This window comes from Pseudonaja textilis, chromosome 2 (genome assembly GCF_049901715.1).
Source record: "Pseudonaja textilis isolate UNSWEBS1 chromosome 2, rPseTex1.2, whole genome shotgun sequence".
NCBI classification, from domain to species: domain Eukaryota; kingdom Metazoa; phylum Chordata; class Lepidosauria; order Squamata; family Elapidae; genus Pseudonaja; species Pseudonaja textilis.
The window spans coordinates 95,179,366-95,202,569 of record NC_141991.1 but is presented as its reverse complement, the minus strand read 5'-3'; the positions used below and the strand labels follow the sequence as shown (position 1 = coordinate 95,202,569).

General features: G+C 39.3%; 1 protein-coding gene across 2 annotated transcripts in view; it reads left to right on the top strand.

Annotated features, from left to right (window-relative positions):
- Positions 1-2,561: 2,561 nt before the first annotated feature.
- GABRG2 (gamma-aminobutyric acid type A receptor subunit gamma2) overlaps positions 2,562-23,204 on the top strand; it is a 76,176-nt gene continuing 55,533 nt past the window's right edge. For both annotated transcript variants that reach the window (XM_026696094.2, XM_087924569.1), the window contains exon 1: positions 2,562-2,827. In XM_026696094.2, the coding sequence (XP_026551879.2) occupies positions 2,718-2,827 (110 nt within the window). In that variant the 5' untranslated portion in view covers positions 2,562-2,717. The remainder of the gene's footprint in view (positions 2,828-23,204) is intronic.

Genomic DNA, 23,204 nt, shown 5'->3' with positions numbered 1-23,204 from the left:
TCAGCACTTTTAAGAAGCATAGACTTCATTTCCCAGAGTTCTCCTCTAGCATATACTGTAGTTGGTTAGTTTGAGTAAACACTTTGGGGGAATCCATTTGGAAAGATCCAGTGACCTTGGCAGGGTTGTCCATTCACATGTAGCTGCTGCAGTGAGTATGGTCAGTCACAAAATTAGAGTACCCAGATCTGAGTGGTTAAAATCCAAGTGACTGGATAGCACATCCAAACTTTTGCTTCAATGTAATAGTTGTTTAGATATTTTCACTTCAGGCCTACAAGATTTAATATACCAAAAACAAACAAACCTCAAAGAATTTCCCTTCTCACTCTAGTTATCAGGATATAAAAGCAATGCTACAATAAATATACTGGTGGCTGATGCTTTGCTTTGTGGCATGCCCACATCCTAATTAATTTTATTTTTATAATACTGGATTTATATGTTGGATGGGACTAGAAATTTAGTAGGCATTAAAGGGTGGATTACATGGGTGATTGCAAGCTAATTATACCAGCAGCTACTTCAAAAAAAAAAAAAAAAAGATTTGCTGATTACAAATTTGAGTTGCTGCTTTACTGTATAGTAGTTAAGAATATTGCCATTTCATTTCAAAGTTCAAAATCTAATTTTATACTTCAAAAATTTAACTAAAGTAAAACAAAAGTTGCTGGAAGTTGCTTAGGGCGAAGTAAACTGGCCTCAATAAAATTTCTGGTTTTGTCCTCTCATCAGCACTCTTGAATGTGTAAGCAGAAAATGACCTGTAGGCAGACTAGGAAGTTGAAAAATATTATGAAAGAAGGCAATGGCAAATCAATCTCATATTATGCTGAGCAAATTATAAAGACATGAGCATGAAGTCATCAAAGCCTCAGAGGAGGCTTCCCTTACAAGTGTTAAGCTGTGTCGTGTGGTAAGTGCTCTTCCTAACTTTTTCATGAACTTTGGATCAGGCTTTTCATTACTGAACTAAACATCATGGAAGTGAAAGAAAAAATAAATCCTAAATTAAAATGATGCCTGTCAAATTATCAATGAAAAATGATATATTTTGCTTCTCTACCTAAATGTTCCCGAATCCTGATATTCTATCCCATCGACAGAGTTGCTTTCTCTTTTCTTTATTTTTTTCTTCCATTTTTCTTCTTTTCTTTTTCTTCCATTCATTCATCTTCAGTTCTTGGAGATTGCCTAGATAAGTCTTCCACTCATGTGTGGTTTGTTTCTCTCCCTGTCTACTCACAGATGACCCAAATAACCCACTTTACTTGCTCTTCTGCCCATGTCTTACATATTGGAGGAATCTTCTGCAAGGCAAAATTTTGTCTGGACATACCAGTATGTCTGATGGACTATCACTCAAACTTCCTTCCTTCCTTCCTTCCTTCCTTCCTTCCTTCCTTCCTTCCTTCCTTCCTTCTTTCCTTCCTTCCTGGTTTGTGAAATGTCAGCAAACAAGTCTACTTATTTCAAAATGGAATAGAAACAGAAAACAATTCTTCCCCCTGCCCAATTTGGATGCCCCTGAAAACAATCTTTTTGACCTCAGTGCAACATGCATGTCACTCTCCCTTTAAACAGCCACAAATATTCCTTGAAACCACAAATCCATTTCTGTGCATAATAATGTCCATTATCATGCATCTCTCTGGCCACACCAGAGCAGATTTATTCCTTTTTCCCACCCCCACCCTCCATCATGCCTTTCAATACACTTGTTTGAACTTTGTGCATGATTCAGGGGACAGGTGATCCTTGGCTCAGGTAGAGGCAGTTATATGAATGACTTCCTGTCATTGCAAAAGCTCAGCAGCCCTGAGGCCTGTTAAATCGTTGGAAGCCAGTAAGAAATCTCAGAACTATGGATTCCATTGGGAACTCAAGAGAAAGACTCTGAGGCTGTTGCCAAGCAAACTTTATAGAGATCAAGAGCAGAATTGAACTGGAAAGAGACCATACTTTTAGTTTACTTTAGAAAAAAAGATCGAAAGAGAAGGAAGATTTATACCTGACTAGGGTGAAAAACCACTCGGTCCTGCAAGACGGCCCGGCACGCGTATGCTGAAAAGGGAAGGGGGACCAATTGCATAGCTGATATCACGCATGTGTTAAGCAGTGCTGCGGCAGTGGCAACAACCTCGGGTGCCGCGTCTCCCCCTCTGACCTCGCGACTTAATCCGGGCAAAGGCCTCTCTTTACCCCTCTTTCCGATCTCTTTTCCCAGGCCGATCCCTTCTGGGGGGGAATAGATCGCAGAGAATCTGCCGCCTCTCTCCCTCTCCGCTGCAAGTGTGTGTGTGTGTGTGTGTACGTGAGCATCCTTCCCTCACATGCACACGCTCGCTGGCTTCTAGTCTTACAATTTATGCCGTCTTTTTTTTTTTGAACCTATACATAAAAAAAGAATAAGGAAGAGATTTGCTTTTTGAACCCCCCGCCCCCAAAATTAATTCGGCTGAGGGGAAGAGAGAGCGCGAGCGAGCGCAATGGCTTATCCCACCAGCGGGACTTGGTAAAGGGAGGGAGGGAGGGAGAGACGCGGGAGGGGGGGCTCTCTCTCTCTCTCCACCACCTTCCACTCTACAAATCACTAAATAAAGAACGGGACGGATTTGTCTACGACCGAGGAAGCGGAGGCGGGAGAGCGTTTGTGTGTGTGTGTGTGTGTATGTGGTAGTGGGGGGGTGAAGAGAGGAAGAGAGAGAGGGGGAGAGATGAGTCCTCCAAACCCGCCGAGCCCAGGCAGCTTCCCGTTGCTGGTTACAGCAGTGTCTCCTCTCAAAATGATGCTGCGGACACTACTACTCCTTTCCCTCATCCAGGGGTAAGCCGCGTTTCTGTTTTGCTACGGAGGGCTGGGGAAAAGCTGGAGGGGGTGGGTGGTGCGAAAATGAAGTGGGGGGTGCTCGACGACAAATACATAAGGCTGGAAGGCAAATGCTGGAGAGCGCCTGCCTCCGATATGTATTTATCTGCTTTGGGGTGAGCCGTACGTGCCATTCCTCCCCATAATCCGAATGGCTTACATTTGCTGCTTATAATGCTGCAGAGGCGAGGGAATCGAAGGAGAGGAAGGGGAGCGGGGCTCTATTCCAGGGAAGGTTACCCCCACCCCCTCTACTCACAGCATTTTTACCCGGTGCTTCAGTGCAAGAAAATCTACTAAAGCTGGCAAGGGAGGGAGGGAGGGAGGCGGCGTGGGGTTGCTTAAGGCGGCCATAGCGGGACTGCGTGGTCGGGTTTTTTTTTTTTTTAATTTTTAAATCCGTGCTGCAGCAGCTTGGCTTCTGGGCCAAGGGCACCTCGCAGAGCCAACCATCTCTCCCAGAACAGGGACGCCGCTTCTTGCCGCTAGAGCCCGCAGCCGTAGTGATGGCATGCGCTGCATTAACCTCCCAGCCTCTTCACTATGGGGAATGTTGACGCGGAGACTGGAAGGATGTTTGGCTTTCTCATAGATTATACATGGCATATGTGTGTGTGTGTTTATGTGTGTACACGCGTGTATGTGTGTAGGGTGGATGGGTGTGTGGCCTTAATGTCAAAATAAACAAGCCCAAAGGTTGTAGTCGGGAGTTGTCAGGCGACGGAATGGGACACGGGTGTTTGCTACTCTGCTTAAATAAAGGCTGTGCTATAGGACTCGGTGTCTTACACTTAAAACATTGTGGAGTCTCTGATTAGCAGGCTGGTGTCAGAAGTAGCAATGCCCTGCCAAATACAGAGCTGGACTTATCCCAAGAGCCTTGTCCATAGTGCTGCAAGCTCTATCTTTCCTCCTTCCTTTTGTTATAAGTATTTGGCAACAGTAAAGCAGATGCTTTAATGCTTCGTTTGCCTTTCACCTGCCATATTGAAGAAGAGCTAATGTGATTCTTTGAGAAAAGGCCAATCGTGGCATGCTGGGCAAGAGTTAGAATTTGAGACCAGGAAACACTCATTACTTCCCATTTGGACCCCACTTAACATTTTTTTTCCAGTCCTTGCTTTTATTTCTCCCGTTTCTCTATCGTGTTTAATAATGGCAAACCTATAATGGAAGTTTTACTTTAGAAATAAATGCAACAGGGAAAAGGGATTTCCCCCCCACCCCACCCCCTCAAACGGCTGTTTTAAGCATTGGTTGGTTTTCCTAATGTCATATTTTGGTTACAGGGCCTTAAAGATTTAGGCTAGCTTTTGGCTAGAAGGTTCTGCTTGTGTTTAGTTTGAAATTTTTTACTGATACTACAATTTCCCCATTATAGTTTGGAAAGATTTGCCTTCTGAATTGTGCAGTTAATAGTTCCAACTTAAAAGACAAATTAATATGTGAAAATTATATGTAATAAATGTTCTTGTAGCCATTTCAAATCTATTCCTTTAATCTGATAAATTTTCAGAAATCAGTTGTCTGATAAAATTATAGGCCTCAAACTGCAATTATCATCAAAGGGAGACATTTATAGAAACCTTTAATATCTTTGATATTGTAGGCAACTTTTTTCAACATTTAAAAAAACAATCATGATTGAAAATGTAATAGATACTTTGTATACACTTTGCATGGAAGCTTCTGTTGAAATTCGTATCTCTTTATAGTCATCACATTTCGAATGCTGAAGAGGCAATATTCAGTGAACCATCTTGAAAACTTGTAGATTCTCAACAGACTAATTTTAAATTTGCTCATTTTTATCAGGACTTGGTATCTTACTGGAGTAAAATTGTCTGTTTTTAATTGCAAGCTGCTCAGAGTCAATTGAGTGGGTAGCTGTTTAAACTTTATACATAAACACCAAAGGAAAAAAGAGCAAACATTGTTAGCCACCTTGAATTTAAGGTAAACCAACCTGTATGTTTGTCAGAAATTTGCTTTTCGACATTAGAATTCCTTAAAGATTCCTCTTAAAATGAATGAATAATCCCAGGAAACCAGCTTTTGGACATAATTAATTTTTTATCTTAATATGATTTGTGCCGATACACCTTCCCATCAGGATTGGGGGGGGGGGGGCTTGCACTATATCTAAAAGAGTCCAGTTAATCTGTGCAATATTCACTTTAAAGTTTTTTATAAAGGATTATTTTACTTGATTATTTAAAAGGCTGAATGTGCACTGCTGTGCCATCCTGATCCCAAGAAGTAATGTTAATCTGATTTCTTAAATAAACTAAGTTTTGTTTCCAGATTGCACCTAATCATGGCGCAAACATGCCCTGGAAGCTTCTCCCCCCTTTTTTTTCTGCTGTGTCTCTGTGACATTACTTTCATCTCACCCTAGCTGATGAGTGAGACAGGCTTAAAGTTGTCCTTAGCTTTACCTGTGTGGCGCAGCAAATTTCATCCTGGAATAGCTTCATCCTGGAATAGTTTCTTGCTGGAATAGTTGGGTTGTGAGCATTTCACCAAAGGAGTAAAAAAAAAAAAAAAGGCCCTAAAAGGTAGCAAACATTAGCTAAGCCGTTTCTTCTTTTAGCATTTTCAGTGCTGTAGATTTTCTCAAAAGTCTTCTTACATACCAAAGGACTTAAGAGTCCTTAAGATTCAGTATCTTTCTTTTTCACTTATTTCAAAGAAATAAGCCTTTTTTACCCCTTGACTCATAAATGGCTCCAAAGCAAGGAATCTGACTCTTGAGTTTTTTCTAATCTAAGAAGGGTTTTGCAGATGGGTAGGTTTGTAGTCATCATGAAATGTACAGGACATGTTTCTATCCATGAATTATTTGAAAACACCCAGATCTCAAGAGAGAGATAGACACCCAAAGGTGTCTCTGGATATTCTCAGTCATCCAGGTCATGGTTGTCCCAAAGCTGCTTTTTTCAAGAGGCAACTGGACTTTCTGGTTTTTCTTCAAAGAAGTTTCACTTCTCATCCAAGAAGTTTCTTCAGCTCTGACTGGATGGTGGAGAATGGAAGGATTTAATTAAAAGAACTGGATACTTTTTGGATAAGAAGTGAAATGTCTTCAAAGAAAAACCAGAAAGTCCAGTTGCCTCTTGAAAAAAGCACCTGTGGGTATCCCAATGGTGTTTTGTCAAAAGGCAACTGGGCTTTGTTTTTCCTTGAAGATATTTCACTTCTCATTCAAGAAGCTTCAGTCAAAACTGAAAAAGCTTCTTGATGAGAAGTAAAACATCCTCAAGAAAAAACAAACAAAGTCCAGCTGCCTTTTAAAAAAGCATCTTTGGGAGAATCATGACCTGGATGACTGGGAATCTCCATAGACATAAAGAGAGGATTGTGCAGAAGGCCCTCTACCAGCAAAAGGTCTTTTGACATTGCTTTCTATTTTATTACAAGGATAGTGAACAATAAAATTAACATCTCAAGCCCACTCTTTTTTTTTAAAGTAAGATAACATTGTGTAGCAAATCAAAATGTGATAAAAGCAGGTTTTTGGCAAGACATTCAAAACTCACCAGTGTGGGAGTCAATTGCACTTTTCTCAGGGAAAGAATCCCCTGTTTGAGTGTTAATACCATTGCTAAAACCAAGAAGGCCCTTTCCTACATCCCCACACTATCATAGCATACATTGATCCAATAAGAAATATTCCAAATTTGGTGAAATGCAAATGCACAAGTCTACTTTGTACACAACATGCATTTTCATGGTAGTATCTGGCTATTCTTATACATTTAAGTTTATGTATAGTATGTGTTAGTATGCTAGTTTAAGTGAACCAGGAAGTATGAACCATAGGATAACAGACTACAGACATATACTCAAATGCAAGCAAGATCACAAAAGAAACCAAAATGCCACACTGAGGAGCTATCTATAATCAAAATACTCAAAGGATTTAGGAATGCAATAAGACCGAGAAAGGAATAATTGCTTTTTTTTTTTTTGATGCATTTGAGTCAGTGTTGTCTTCTAGTGTTGATTCTAAACTGGAAAAGTCCTGAAGTATTTCTGGCAAGATTTCAGAAACGGTTCACCATTGACTCCTTCCTAAGGTTGAGAAATAGTTTAAGGTCAGCTGGTAGGAGTACTAGGACTCGGGATCTTCCCATTTCTAGCCTGGTGCCTTAATTACTATCCCAAACCTCAACTCTTATTAAAGTTTAATTCAGTATTGCACGATCTCTAAATGGCCTTATTATATATGAATTGAACTATTTCATCTTTAGTTTCTGCAATACTTACCTTATAATTCACAACTTTCAGAAACATTTGAAAATGTTTGAGTTCATTTGGTTGAAGGTCTGAGATACATTTTCCTTTTGTACAGCTGTATGCACAATATTGTTTCTTTGCAATCAGAGCTGCAGCAGAGTCATCCACATGCAGATGCTTTTCATCTTTTTTTTTTTAAATCATTGGCTGATGCACAGTCCACAGATATGCTGATGTTGTGGATGTGAGCAGCAGATGTAATTCCTTCACATTTCCTGGCTCACTGGACATATTTAATAAAAACAGTTGAACAACGTTTAATTCTAAACAAAATAGCTTATTTGCTGGATATTCTAGAACATGGAATGTGAGAACAGTTTAAAAGTTCATACTTGAATCCTGCCATTCAAATTCATACTATAGTGACCCAATCTCAAAAATATTAATGACTGCTCATCTTCATTTATTATATTTACATAATGAACTCTGTAAGCAACCAAGTTCTTGACTTCTGACTCTTTTGTAGTGGGTGAGGTGCTCAGCTGATAGAAAGGAAGGTCTTGAGTTCAAACTAAAGCCTCCTAAAATGTTTAATGCTTTTGCACCAAAAAATAAAATAAAATAAATGCAGGATAGTTCAAAACATAATGAAAAAAATATCTCATCCACTACTGTTCACATCTGTCCAATTTGTGTGCCATTTCACAAAATAGTTGTGGCCTCTATACCATTTTTAACCCTAATAAAATGGTTCCTATCCCCCCAAATTCTGCTGCATTAGGTGATCCTACTTGAAAAAAGATCACACTATGAATGATAACATATCACAGAATTATAGAGCTCCCTGGAGACTGATGACATGAGTGGGAACAAATGAAAGATTGATGTCCTCCCTGTGAATGTCTGATAGCTTTAATCACCCAGCTCTAATTGTGGTGTAGAATACACATAAAGAGAAACAAAGCCCAGAAGAAAAATATAAACACTCACATACTTGTTGAAAGACACATCTGAATGCATACTCAAATGCACATAGTCCAATACTTCAGTGAGACAAATTAGGAACAAGTTGCCAAGACAATCAAAATGCATTATTTTTATTTTTTTAAAAAAATCATGTTCAAAGTAGCTATGTTTACACATCTGGGATACTTGGTTATTGTCATGGTTGCACATTGTGAGATACATGCCATATGGTTTTGCAAGATACTTTGATTAAAAAGGAATTAGGTGTTGGTAAATTTACCTGAGAACGCCCTTTCTATCTATGCTGCTAGAGAGCCCAGGATGGGTATGACTCCTCCTGATGACATCATCAAGCTGAGTCCGTCTAGTATAAAAGTAGCAGCCTGTGGCAGAAACCCCCCCAGCTTTGGCGAAGATACTTGACAGACTTTAGTGAGTGTCTCTGAAAGCCAAAACAAATCGTGAACCATAACATACCTTACCACAATCTGGATGCATCAAGGGAGGGGCTGGGCTCTCTAGCAGCATAGATAGAAAGGGCATTCTCAGGTAAATTTACCAATGCCCATTCTCCTCCATGCTGCTGCGAGAGCCCAGGATGGGACATACCAAAGCCTTCATGTCCTCAGGAGGATCCTCATCCGGTCTCTCACTCCAAAGTAGGCACCACTAGCTGAAGAACCCGTCTGCCAAAAGCCGCACTTGTGGAGGCGTAGGAATCCAGGTGGTACAGAGATGGGGATGTCCATGATGAACAGAGATGGGGATGTCCATGTAGCCTCTCTGCAAATCTCCTCTAGGGGTGCCTGGGTGGCCCAAGCAGCTGAAGTTGCAGCACTTCTAGTGGAGTGTCCTGTCAAGCCGTATGGTACTGGCAGAGCTTTGGCTTTATAGTCCTGTGAGATGCAAGCTCTGATCCACCTGCTTAAGGTGGCAGGAGAGGCCTTGTTTCCCTAGTGGGAAGGGGAAAAGGATACAAACATAGCCTCTGTCTTCCTAAACATTGAAGTGCGTTTGATATAAATTCTAAGAGCGACCCCCTCCTCCACGAAAGGGCCATTTACCCACAGCTTGTTGTCTGCCGGTAGCCTCATGGTGTTGATCTTGATGCTGATAATATGCTCTTTGAGGTCTGGAGAAGTGAGAAGCGTTTTCAGGCCTGAATGAGGGAGGCCTGTATGGGGTAGGATGGAAGTCTGCCCTCTTTCCTGTTGATGAAAGGACTTTCCTTTTGTCTTTTGTTTCAATAACAAATGGGTCAAGGGCATCTCCAAACAGCTTCTCACTGGTACATGGGGCAGAAGCTAGTTTCCACTTCTGTCGAGGCTCTGCTTGCCAATTTCATAGCATAGCAGTCTCCTAGCTGCCACTGATGACACCATGGTCCTGGAAGAGAATTTGGCAGCGTTGAGGGTGGCGTCTGCCAAGAACTCTGTTGCTGCTATGATCTTATTGAGGTCTTGATGTGACCTACAGTCTGATGGAGGTATGCGGCCTTGAAGTTGGCATAGCCAGTGGATGGAAGACCTTGTAAAAATGATGCAGCAGTCAAGGCCCGGATGGCCCAAGCCGAGACTTGATGGTTATGTTTGGAGCATTTGTCCTCTGCCTTTAGTACATCCTCAGGTTCAGTTGGAGTGCTTGAGGAGAAGGAGGCCACAACTGGGGCGTCTACTGGGGGAACTGCCAGAGCCATACCTAAGAAAGGACCCACGTGGTAGAACCGCCTATCTCGGGACAATGGGGGGAAGGGCTGAAGTGGGGAAGGCAAATTGTTCCTTGACTAAGTCAAGAAAGATGATGGGGAAAGGAAGGACCTCCGAATGAACAATGGGTTTGGAGAAGAGGGAGTCCCCATGCCCCGATTGTACCACTTGAGGCTTGGGGGCAATTTCCTCTGCTGACAACTGGGCTGTTACCAGTGCCTTGTGTAGGAGAGGTTTGAATAAAGTGGATTTGAATACAGAAGCTGAAGGAGGCTGATCAGGCCTCAGACCTTCCTCTTCCTCCAAGAGGTTGGGGTCCCAGATTTCTCCCTCTTCCAGATCAGAATTATGGGAGGGGCTGCACTCAGATGATTCCTCATACTCTCCCTGAATGAGGTCCACTCCTTCTGCATAGGTAAGATGGGCCTTTTTTTCTACACAGCGAGGTAGTCCCCTTTGGGAATCTGCACTAGAAGAAAAGCTGGGAAGGAAGGCTGAAGTCTGTCTGAAGGCCTGATGATGTGTTAAAGCCCTTCTGCCAGACCCTGTCTGGTGGCTAAGGAGACTACTTTGTTGATGTCAGAAGATCTGCCACTCGATGGAGGATCCAGGGGTGGAAGACCTGCTGCTATTGGAGTAAAAGTGGCCTCTGGTCTTGATCAAGAGCTGCTTTGGGCCACAGAGGGAAGAGATGAAGAAGAAAGATCCCAAGGAATCTGGGTGAAGTTGGCACCTGACCTGCTCAAGTCTTGAGGTCCTGGTTGGATTTCAGGTTGCTCTGGGGACCAGGATTGGAGGTAGCTAAGAGGAGCTGATGTATCTTTCCTCTTCCTAGAAGTAGCTGGCTGAACCACTAGAGGATTGGCTGATTGGGAAGCCTGTTGTAGTTGACCCCTCATTTGTTCAATAGTTTTGTTGAATTGCCTTTCTAAGGCTGCATGCCTTTGTTTCTCTGCCTTTAATTTGGCCTGGAATGTTTTCTTGGGGCCCAAAGCTTTGGCCCTAATCTTGGCCACCACCTCCCTTTGAACAGACTGGGAGCATTGTCTCCTTCTCTTTCTTTTGCCAGCTTGGGGGCCTTGAGAGATCAGGCCTGAAGGCTGTGTGTGGACCTTGTCTTGATCCATAGTATGCATAAACAGACACAAAGGTGCTGGAAGCGATCTTCACTATGTGTTGTCTATGCCTTAGCCTGAATAGGAGATTATGAATGGTAGAAGCTGGCCTTTGGGGAATGATGCCACCTAAAATGGCCACTCGGTACTTTCTTTAGAAGAAGAGGCTTTCAAAATGGTCGCTTGCAACGTGTGGTTGAAGAAGAAGGTTCCAAATTGGCCGCTCGCAAGAGCTACAGGCTAATCAGAGGTTAAATTGCTCCTTAGGCTGCAAACAGCCCCAAACCGTGAAATCGCCAATAAATTGAAAACTGCAGTTTTAACGATCAGCTGAGGGGTGCTGTTATCGCCGATGCAATTTTAACGATCGTGGCGGCCAAAATCGCTAAGGGAAGACTGTGGGGGAGGATCAAGGATTGCTCCCTACTTATCATCTCCCTTGGATGAGAAATGTCAAATTCTCGGTGTTTCAGGAGACTGGAGCCCCACTCTCCTGAAGGCACAGCTAGACTCCCATTGGACTAAATTTGTATGGATGTGCAAATTGTTTTACATGTCGCACAAACTTGTACAGATATATTATGTAGTTTCATATAATTATCTTCTCTAGGTCCTTGGAAAAAGACTATTAAACAATAGATTCTACCTCTGTTCCTTATTGGAATAAATATGTGCAAAATTGAAGCAAAGACAGGTAATGATGCATATGTAAACACACATTTAGCATACATAGCAAATCCCTTTAGAAGAGGTTGATATGCATGTTTAGGCAAATGAACATGTTATCAGATGCTTTGCTTATTGCTGTTCCTCATCACAGGAGAAAAATCTAAGCATGTTTACTTTCAACATTCATCAAGTCCTCCACAAGTAGAGCTGAAAAGTATTGTATAGTTACCTAAACATTAGCAAAAAAGGAGAAATTTTTCATCCTCCCCAAAACAGAGGATGTAGATTTTCATTTAAGTCTAAAAATCTGGGTGCAGATTTCAAGACTTCCGGAGTCTGGTTGGTTCTTTTATTTGTTTTCTTCATACTCAGATTGAACAGATCTTCAATACAGGACTGTCTTCTAACAATTCTTCACACAGAACAGAAAAGAGAATGCAGGGCCTTCAAGAATTAATAGCCTTATATTTTATCTATATCTGTCTTCCCTCTATTATATTTCCCTTTTCAAATGGATGAGAGAGAAGATAGTAAAACCCCAAAATTACTGATTTAACTGAGAAAAAAATAAGAGTCAGTTTTCACTCCATTGCTTTTTATGTGTGTGCATGCATACCACAGACTGACAGCATAAATAGGCATATTATTCTTTTACTAAGCTGAATCAAGTACCTCCAGCAAAAGTCTTTATTCTTTAGCAGGCTGAGAATATGTAGTAACAAGCATTTCCAATTGCTTAGTCTTTTACTATAATATCAACTTATCAAGTCTTGTTAAATATAAAAATGACAGGTACAGTAGGTGAATTAATTGGAATGTCATATTCTTCCTGAGAAATGTAAACTGTTCCAAATGACCTTGTTTAACAGTAAAATTGAGGGCTATGAATGGAAAATAGTATATTTCTGTTCCTTCTGTATTTCATATATGCAAGTATTGGAAAAGCTGTGATACATAAACATCTATTACTAAAAAGTTTGTATTGCACTGAAAAGTCTATAGTTCTTTGCTTTGAAAAACAGGACAATTTTCCAGAATATCACCAAACTTTGCCACCAGGGACAGAGCCAATTGTCTTAGTTCATGGTGATATCAATAGACCTGGATATACAAATACTAATAATATCAGATAGAGAGTTACATAGTGATTTGTGGGAACTATGATTCTTTGTTCTTTGTGTATGTGCTAGGACAACGGAGCCTTCTGGTGGTTGGCTGATTAAATAAAAGTAAAAAGACTAGATGTTGAGAAGAATGTACATTTTATGTTAAAGGGACTGTTAAAAATCTGTCAAATTGTGTTGCTTTGTACTTCTTTGAAGCATCTCTCTGTCAAATATTGTCAAATTGGCTCGCCAGAATTATAATTAAATCTACTTATTTATTAATAAAGGTCTGGAGCTGCTTTTTGCATATTTGATGGTAATATTTATGAGCAGCTAATCAAGCTTTATGTTGATATACACACACACACACACACACACGCACGCACACACACACACACACACACACACACACAAACACACACACATTACAGCAAGGTCAGAAAGTCCATGAATGCTGACATTCCTTGGTAAATCCTACATTATAATGTAGAAGGCCAGTGGGGAAATGTTAGAATATGCAATGGTGGCGAATATCTATACCTTGGCTGTAGGATGAGGATGGAGGTTCATTCTCTAAGCTTGTGGGTTGGTTTCTGAATGTTTCACTATCAGGCCTAGTAACAAAACATTCAGAAACCAATCCACAAGCTTGGAGAATGAACCTCTACCCTCATGTTAGAATCGACAACGTTTCCCAGCCTATCTCAGCAATGGTTGAACATAATTGACAAGCAAGGTATTTATGTTCTTACAGTACAGTAATTTTTAACATTTCAGAATAATTATATATCATATAGTGACAAAATTTCCACCCATGGTCACTGACATACAAGAAGATGTTGACATCCATATGTTTCTTTTGCAGGGTTACAATAACTACTCTTTAAGAGCCAGTTAAGAAGAAAATATATATTTTCAATTTAATACTACTGTCCCTTTTAGTTGAACGATATGCAGCTTGGAAAGAAAGTTTTGACAGCAGGGCTGACAACCAGTTTTTTTCAAGATAAAGGACCACCTTAAGGAGAAATAGTAATGAAAAAAAAAGGACTTTCCAGATAGATTTTAAAAGGTTTGCATTGTGCTTGTAGAAATCCACTATCATGATATTGGATTCCAAGTAATCTCTATGAATCAAGATAAGGAAAACAATATTTTATGTTTCTGATGCTTTTTCAATAAGGATAAATTATCCAGAGAAATATTATCCATGCAATGTATATTAAATATTCTAAATTTTGTCATATTTTATCGTAATATTGTCATATTAAAATCAAAGCATCATGTTCAAAATCACTTTCTGTATTTTATTTGAGGGAAAAGGTTAGTATACATTTAGACTGAACATATGCAAAAAGGTTACACATATTACAAACAATATCAAAAAAAAATCACATGCTTATTCCAATATTTAATTCTAAATATCAAAAGAAAGAAAAGAAAATATTATCTGGATATATATTTTATATAAAGAGCATGAAAAAATATAATTTATTTTACATTGACATTGACATTGTTTTTAAAAGAATGTTTTCACAATCACATACCTTCTATCTGTTATTTTATATCCTTTCTTCATGTTATATTAATAGCATTTAAATACCTTTATTGTACTATACATTCACAATGAACAAATACATTTTAATGATTGAATTATTTCAGTTATACTTTTCATATATATTCACTTTTCATATATATTCACTTTTCATATATATTATATTTTAAGAGTGACCCTTAAAAGAAAAATCAGAGTGAATGCAAAACCCATAATATTTACGCAAAGGTACCTATCAAGTTTTTTTTTTTCTCTTGGAAATCTAACTTTGGACAGAGAGTTCCATGGATTTCTTATTATAACTGAAAAAGCAATGCCAAGATCATTTGTCATTCACAAAGCCACTACAATAAAAAATACAACAAGTGTTTCTGCATTTTGAAAACATAGTGGATATACCTTTTCTTAGAATTGGGTGTCGTTTGTGAGAGATACAGACCATTGCCTCAATAGCAGCTGTCTGCTGGACTGCATATCACAACCACTAAGTAATAATTATGAGCATGGCAGGATTTTTGAAGAAATCACTAAAACATCATAATGTGATGTAATATATCAACCAATTTTAAAATATTACCTAAATTGCTGAAATTTTATTTTTAAAACCTTTTAGGATGATACATATAGAAGTGAATCAAACTGGAAATACTGAGCATCATGATAATAAAACTGGAAAGAAAAGGAAAAGAAAGGAAAGTCACTTTTTGAATAATTTCGCATAGGATCTCATCTGCCACATTTAATTAACTTCATGGAAGACTTGTATTTAGGAGAGAATGTTTTCCTCTGTTGCAAAAACTCTTTTGGGGTAGTTGATCCTTTTTTTAAGGGGCTAAATAGGATACCCCACCCATGCCCCCAGTAATACAAGCAATCAGAAAAGACTTTTGATTCTGGACTGCAATGCAAAAGATAGTGGTTAGACCTCCTCCTTCACTTTCCTATTTTCCTGAAATTTCAATAATTATTGGCAATCTTGATGATGGCAGATGAGATTCTGCCGAAACATTTCTACAAGTTTAAAAGCACAACTATAATGACATGGGAAAATACCTGAACAAAGCTACATACCATATATGTAAGTACCCACGAAAACTGAAGAAAACAAATATATATATATATATATAGAGAGAGTATATATATTTCAGTGTATATATACACACACATCATTCATACATACATACATACATACATACATACATACATACATACATAAACATATATGCAGGTTTTGGCATGTTTGCATCTTTTCCCATGTAAGATTGAGCATATCTTGGCAACGTTTCGACGAGGTCCCACTCGCCATCTTCAGGCTGGTGCTTTTGGCTTTGTGTTTGTGCGAGCAAAGCGTGATCGGAGCTGCAATCTCTCCTTGGCATTTCTTTGTTCTTGGGCCACCTTACAAGCCTCAGCCAATCGCCTTTCAATCCTGGACAAACACAAAGCTGAAAGCACCAGCCTGAAGATGGTGAGTGGGACCTTGTTGAAATGTCGCCAAGATACTCTCAATCTTACACAGGAAAAGACCCGAACACACCAAAACCTGCATACCTGTACCCATGAAATATATATATATATATATATATATGCAATTTTCCCCCAGATGCAAGGGAAATCATTGCCTCTTTATGCATATGATACTTAATATTTTACATCCTCACCCTGTGTTCTTGCCTTCCCCTCCCCTAGTAATATCAAACATTGTCCCTTATTGTTCTATATGTTTACTTTCCATACAGTTGGAGAAATTAGAATGATATCTATCAATTAATGGTATAACGGTCCTTGATTTATGCCCACAATTGAGATCAGCTTTTCTATTGTTGAGCAAGACAGTTGTTAAGTGACTCATTCCCAATTTTACAACCTTTTTTAAATAAATGAATCAATGCAGTTGTAAAGTGAATCCAGCTTCCCCATTGACTTTGCTTGTTGGAAGCCAGCTGGGAAGATCACAAATGGCAGTGACACGACCCCAGGATGCCACAATTGTCATAAATACATACCAGTTACCCAACACCTGAATTTTGGTTGTATGTCCATGACAATGCTGCACCATTCAAAAGTACAAGGACTAGTTGTAAATCATTTTTCTCAAGTTGCTAAACAAACAATTGTAAATCAAGGATCACCTGTACTGCGGAGCATCTGCAGAATTGTATATGTTAATCACAATGCAAACAATGAAAACCATTACTTCATACTGATCTAACCCAATTTACTAGTGCATAAAACAATAAATACTTCCAGGCCTCCTTGGGGATTCAAATTCCAGATGTCATGACAATTAATTGAGAAAGAAGAGGGACAATTGTATTCATATTCATTCTCAGGTCTGTCATATGAGGGATAGAGCAATGGAGAACTTCTCTCATAAACAGCACTCCCTGCTTCCAAATGTATCTCCAGTTGTGTAGTTGACAGTAAGTCTGGAGATGGGCTATGGCAGAAAGACTAATTGCTAACCTGTTGTAAATTTTGAGTTTACTGCAAATGTGAAGTTAAGCTGGAGATATATATTCCCCAGGCAAAAGCTTTGACAGAGACTGATTTAGAAAGAATCAGAAATCCATCTAGAGCCAGATTTATAGCGAAGTAATTAAAGCCCCTAGCCCCTACTTAGGAATCCTTTGTAAATGGCTATGTCTCTTTCCTCCATTTTTAAGAACACAACTCAGATGTATCTCTCCCCTAATATTTCATGCTTCATAACTGTTTCTATCTTCTCAATATATGAGAGAAAGTGTATGAGAAGTTCCAATTTTTTTTTAAATAGTAGTACTTAGACTGTATGTAGTTTTGCATTTTAAATTTTCTTAGATCATAATAACAGCATAGTTGCAACTAAGTTTGTTTCTGTTATTCTGATACTAAATACATTTACCAAGCACTAGATTATCCAAGAACAGGATTATATATTTAAAAGTACAATAATAAAATGAACATCTGTAACTATGTACATGCCCAGATGATTCCTCCTTCTCCTAAGTATAATTTTAAAAATGAAGAGATGGTTGCTACAATGAAAGTATTGGATTAAGTAGACTCTACTCAGTTGATTACGCTGCACATGTTTATTATTTCCCAATGCTCTCTAAGTATCATTTGTGGATTTTAAGCACAAGCTCCACTTGCATCACTGATTTTATGCAAGACCTAACTTGAACACTGGGCCCTATCTCGTAAAATGAAATTTGGTGGTGAGAAAAATAACATTTATACTTAAGCAGGAAAAAAAAAGTACATGTACAGAATAGGTGGAACCTGGCCCCATAGCAATAACTACAAGAGGGATTTAGAAGTCCTAGTAGACAGCCACTTAAATAGGAGCCGGTGCACTGCAATGACCAAAAAAGCCAATGCAGTCCTAAACTGCATTAACGGAGAGATGGAATCAAGATCACATGAAATGTTAGTACCACTTTATAATGCCTTAGTAAAATCACACTTGGAATATTGCATCGAGTTTTGATCACCACAATATAAAAATGATATTGAGACTCTGGAAAGAATGCAAAGACTGACAAAGATGAATTGGGATCTGGATGCTAAAACATATAAAGAACGGTTAAGAAATTGGGTATGTCAGTCTAGTGGAAAGAAGGGCTAGGGGTGACATGATAGTGGTGTTCCAATATTTGAGGGGCTGTCACAAAGAAGACGAGGTCAATCTAGTTTCCAAAGTACCAGAAGGCAGGAAAATAAACAGTGGATGGAAACTAATCAAGGACAGAATCAATCTAGATCTAAGGAGACATTTCCTGATAGTGAGAACAATTAACCAGTGGAAAGGCTTGCCTTCAGAAAGGTTGTAAGTGCTCCATCACTGAAGTTTTTTAAGAAGAGATTGGACAGCCATTTGAAATGATAGAGTCTCCTGCTTGAGCAGGCGATGAACTGAAGATCTCCAAGGTCTCTTTCAACTCTGTTATTTGTTTATTTGGGAGAACTCCAGTGGTGGGTCCAGAAAACTCAATATGATTTCCATTAAACTCTCTGTTATATCTGGGAGGATGGGTCCAAGAATGGAGACAAGACTCAGATAGCAACAACAGCTCTTTATTAGTGACTTCAGATCTGAGCGAAATATCCCAGCTGCAGCAGCCCCTTATATAGGGCTGGCTGCAGCTAGGCAGCCAATGACGGTGATTTGAGTTTGCCGCACTTGGTTAGACCAATCACGGCAGCCCATTTACTAGCCAATCCGATCAGTCTGCGGTGACCAATCACGATCCGCTGCTAGCGGACCAATCCGAATTGCAGGCTTTCAAGCCTGCTAGTCCGGAACACTCTCAGTTTCAGTAGAACATTAGGATAGGGAAAAGGAAAAGGGAAAAGACTGAACATAATCTTGTCAGCTTCTGCTTCTAATCATAATTAATAGTGTTCTAAGGGAGAGACGTTGAAATAATCAGCATTCAACATTCTTCACTACTCTCTTGAGCATGAACAATAAAAGTACTCAGTGATGTCTATGGTGCACATAATAATATAATATTAAAAGGCTTGGAAAATGTTGGCTGATCAAACTCATTCGCTTATTATAATGTGTACCACACTCATCTGCCCTTCCATGATATTTATGGCAATTTAAGAGAAAACACATATTTTTCTCCTTCACAATTCCCCAGTTCCTTCTATTAGCCATTTAGCTTTCACATAAGGGGAACAAACTAGGTATGTACTATATTTGCCAACCAACTAACAAATATATGTAGGAAACACACTACAATAGAAATGGGGCACTTCAATTACCCTGATATCAATTGGAAAACTAATTCTGCACCAAGTGAGAAATCAATTAGGTTCCTAGCCAACCTAGCTGACAACTTTGTTGTCCAAAAGGTAGAGGAGGAATTAGAGGAACAGCCGTACTGGACTTAATTCTTATAAATAGAGAAGAAGTGATAGATGAAAGCAATAGGTTTCCTTGGATGAAAATCCTAAAGGGGAAAACAACTCAAGAATCTTGGGAAACTTTGAAAAGTACAATCATAAAAGCCAGCACAAAAGACCAGCACAATACCACTGAGAAATAAAAACAAGAAATCCAATAAGAAACCAACATGGCTGCACAAAGATCTCTCTGACAAATTGAAGGACAAAAAGAACAAGTACAAAAATGGAAAGAGGGACACACAACTAAGGCAGAATATCAGCAGATAGCCAGAATCTGCAAAGACAAAGTCAGAAAAGCAAAGGCTCAGGACTTTTGCAACAAAAGTCAAAGATAATAAAAAACATATAAATAACAAGAAAAAATAAAGGAAACAGTCCACTAAAGAGAGAAGATGGCAAGGAAATAACAGGCAGCAGAGAGAAAGCAGAACTGCTTAACTCATTCTTTGCATCGGTCTGCACGCAAAATGAAACTATAGCCCAACCTACCAAAAACATAACTGTAAAAGACAGGCTAGAAATTAAAGTTCAAATAAACTAAAAAATAGTGAGAGAATACCTATCTGATCTTGATAAACACAAATCACTGGGACCTGAGGGATTACATTCCAAAGTTCTAAAGAAGCTGGCAGAGGTCATCTCAGAACCACTGCACCATATCTTTCAAAAATCCCGGAGCACCGGGGAATTACCAGGGGACTGGAATAGAGCTGATGTACTTTCCATCTTCAAAAAGGGGGAAAAAAAACAGACCCAGGAAAGTATAGACCAATCAGCCTAACATCAATACCCGGGAAGATACTGGAAAAGATAATAAAAAAACCGATCTGCCAACATCTAGAAACAAGTAAAGTAATAACTAGCAGTCAGCACGGGTTTGTTAAAAACAGATAATGCCAAACCAATCTTATTTCATTCTTCAACATAGTGACTTAATTAGTAGACCAGCAAAATACTGTGGACATAATATATTTAGATTTCAGCAAGGCATTCAATAAAGTAGACCACAACCTACTTCTTAGTAAGCTAGAAAAAAGTAGAATAGATGAAGTAGAATAGAAAAAAAGTAGAATCCACCACTAGATGGATTCACAACTGGCTGGCAAACCATACTCAATGAGTAGTCCTGAATGGGTCTAAGTCTACATGGAGGGAAGTAAGCAGTAGAATGCCACAAGGTTCCATCTTAGACCCAGTACTCTTAAATATCTTTATAAATGACTTAGCTGATGGAAAAGAAGAGGAACTTACCAAATTTGCATATGATACTAAGCTGGTAGGAATAGCTAATACCCAAGAAGATAGGCTCAAGATTCAGATGGATCTTGACAGACTTGAACACTGGGCCCTATCTAACAAAATGCAATTCAACATAGAGAAAAGTAAAGTCTTACACTTAGGCAAGAAAAAACAGAAGTACAGATATAGACTGGGTGAAACTAGGCTTAATAGCAGTAACTGTGAGAGGGATCTTTGAGTCTTAGTGGACAACCAACTAAATATGAGCCAGCAGTGTGCAGCAGCAGCCAAAAAGGCCAATGCAATCCTAAATTGCATTAACAGAGGGATTCAATCAAGATCAAATGAGGTATTAATAGCACTCTATAAAGCCTTAATAAGGCCACACCTAGAGTACTGCATCCAGTTTTTGTCACTACACCATAAAAAAGATGTTGAAGCTCTAGAAAAAGTGCAGAGAAGATCAGTTAGGATGATTAGGGGACTGGAGACTAAAACATACAACGAATGGTTGCAGGAACTGGGTTTGGCTAGTCTAGTAAAGAGAAGGACCAGGGGAGACATGATAACAGTGTTCCAATATTTGAGGCACTGCCACAGAGAGAAAGGGGTCAAGCTATTTTCTAAAGCACCGAAGGCCAGATAAGGAATAATGGATGGAAACTGAACAAGGGGAGATTTAACCTGGAAATAAGGAGAAATTTTCTGATAGTAAGAACAATTAACCAATGGAAGAGCTTGCCTTTGGAAGTTGTGGGAGCTTCATCACTTGAGACTTTCAAGAAGAGATTAGACTGCCATTTGTCAGAAATGGTGTAGGCTCTCCTGCTTGGGTGGGGGTGTCATGCCCCTGGTGGAGACTGATTCTGAGGGAGAAGAGGAACAGCCAACAGGAAGTGGAAGTTTGGCTCCAGAGGTGGTGGAGGAGCCTGGGGAAGGGCAGAAGCCGGCTAAGCAGTCAGAGGAGGACCCAGGCCATCCCCTCTCCATCCTAGGGCATGCAGGGAGGAGAGGCTCAGGGAAAATGTGGTCTACTCAGGAGGAGAGGGCCATAATCCTTTTCATGGGTTGCAGGTGTGAGATCTGCATAAGAGTTTGGACCTGCGTGCTAACAAACACTGGAGACAAATTAGTGTTTTATTCCTGGATGAAGTTTATCTTGGTTGGCATTCTTCCAACGGACTGTACCTGGTCATCTTCCTGAAGTTTGTAATTATTTATCCTGGTCTGTCATGGAACTTTCTTCAGTGCAGTTTGTTTTTGTTTTTTGCTTCATTATCTGCTCTTTGAATTTGAGCTGTATTTCTTTCATTTGGAATGTTGTTTTGAAAATAGTTTAATCTTCAGTTGTGAACAATTAAACAGTGAAGCCAAGTTGAAGGCACGTTTATTTACGTTTTGGTTTTTGTTATTTTTTTGATGCACTCTGGGTCATCACAGGGGGATTGGACTAGATGACCTACAAGGTCCCTTAATCTGTGAAATCTGTGAAATCTATATTTGAGAGATTATTGTTTCCCAAACTTCAGTGATGCCTTTATGTCCTTTAAAGCCATAAAATCTCTGCAGATGCCACAACATCATTTTGTGGCAGTAAAATGTCATATTTCTAGGTTGAAGACAGGAATTATCAGAAGAATGATCTACCAAATGCTTGATGAATTTACATGTCAACCCCACTTCCTAATAGTTTTGATGAGATTACAGTTGGGCCAGAAATAAATGTATATCTCAATTCATTTTAATCATTCAATTTTAATGTGTATATTTCTAGGGATTGTCAAAAAATATTGCAGCTACCCATTGTGGACATGAACAGGTAAAGTGTTTGTTTGTGTATCAGTAATGGGATTCAATTATTTTTTTACTACCGGTTCTGTGGGCATGGCTTGATGGGCCTGGCGGGGGAAGGATACTGTAAAATCTCCAGTCAGAGCTGGTATTTGCCGGTTCTCTGAACTACTCAAAATTTCCCCCACTGGCTCTCCAGAACTGGTCAGAACCTGCTGAATACCACCTCTGGTTGTAATAGTATAGCAGAATGACCTTGGGAGACCGGAGGAAGAGGCCCAGACTAACAACAGTCAGACAAGTAGTAACTGAGTCCACAAAAAGAATGTGGCTGTAGGAAATATCTCAGAAGGGATTCTTCTTAGGTTCTTTGAATATAAAGCAAAGGGGAATAGGAATGTACTTTCAGACTTGCAAGTTCCTATTAATGTAATCTTACAACAAAGCTAGATGTAGTATTCCTGACTGTGTTTCTTGTCTGAACCAGAAGTGGTATTCAGCAGGTTCTGAACAGTTCTGGAGAACCGATAGCAGAAATTTTGAGTAGTTTGGGGAACCGGCAAATATCTCTGACTGGAGATTTTACAGTATCCTTCTTCTGCCACACCCACCAAGCCACACCCACAGAACTAGTAGTAAAAAAACTTGAATCCCACCACTGGTCTGAACTACCCACAATCTGATGGGGAATCACAGCAGCAAATGCTTCCATTTCTCCTGCATAAGACTGACTTACAAATTTAAAATAAATTTTTATGAAATGTTTTACAAGAAAATAAAAGCTAGCACAAACTAACATAAAGTAGAAGCAGAAAAGAACGGAAAAAAGAAAAAGAATGCTAAGGTACAGAAAGAAAAACTAAAAGAAATAAAAAGAAGAAGATTTTTTAATGTAATGTAATGCAAGTTCCTCCCTTTAAACTTACTCACAATCAGCCTAGGAAATCCTTATTCACAACTGAGAATCTCCAGTTTAAGTAGTTGACAGAGAATGACAGATATTTGCTAGACTAATGAAAAGAAACTCATCCCCCCTCTTCCATGAGCTGT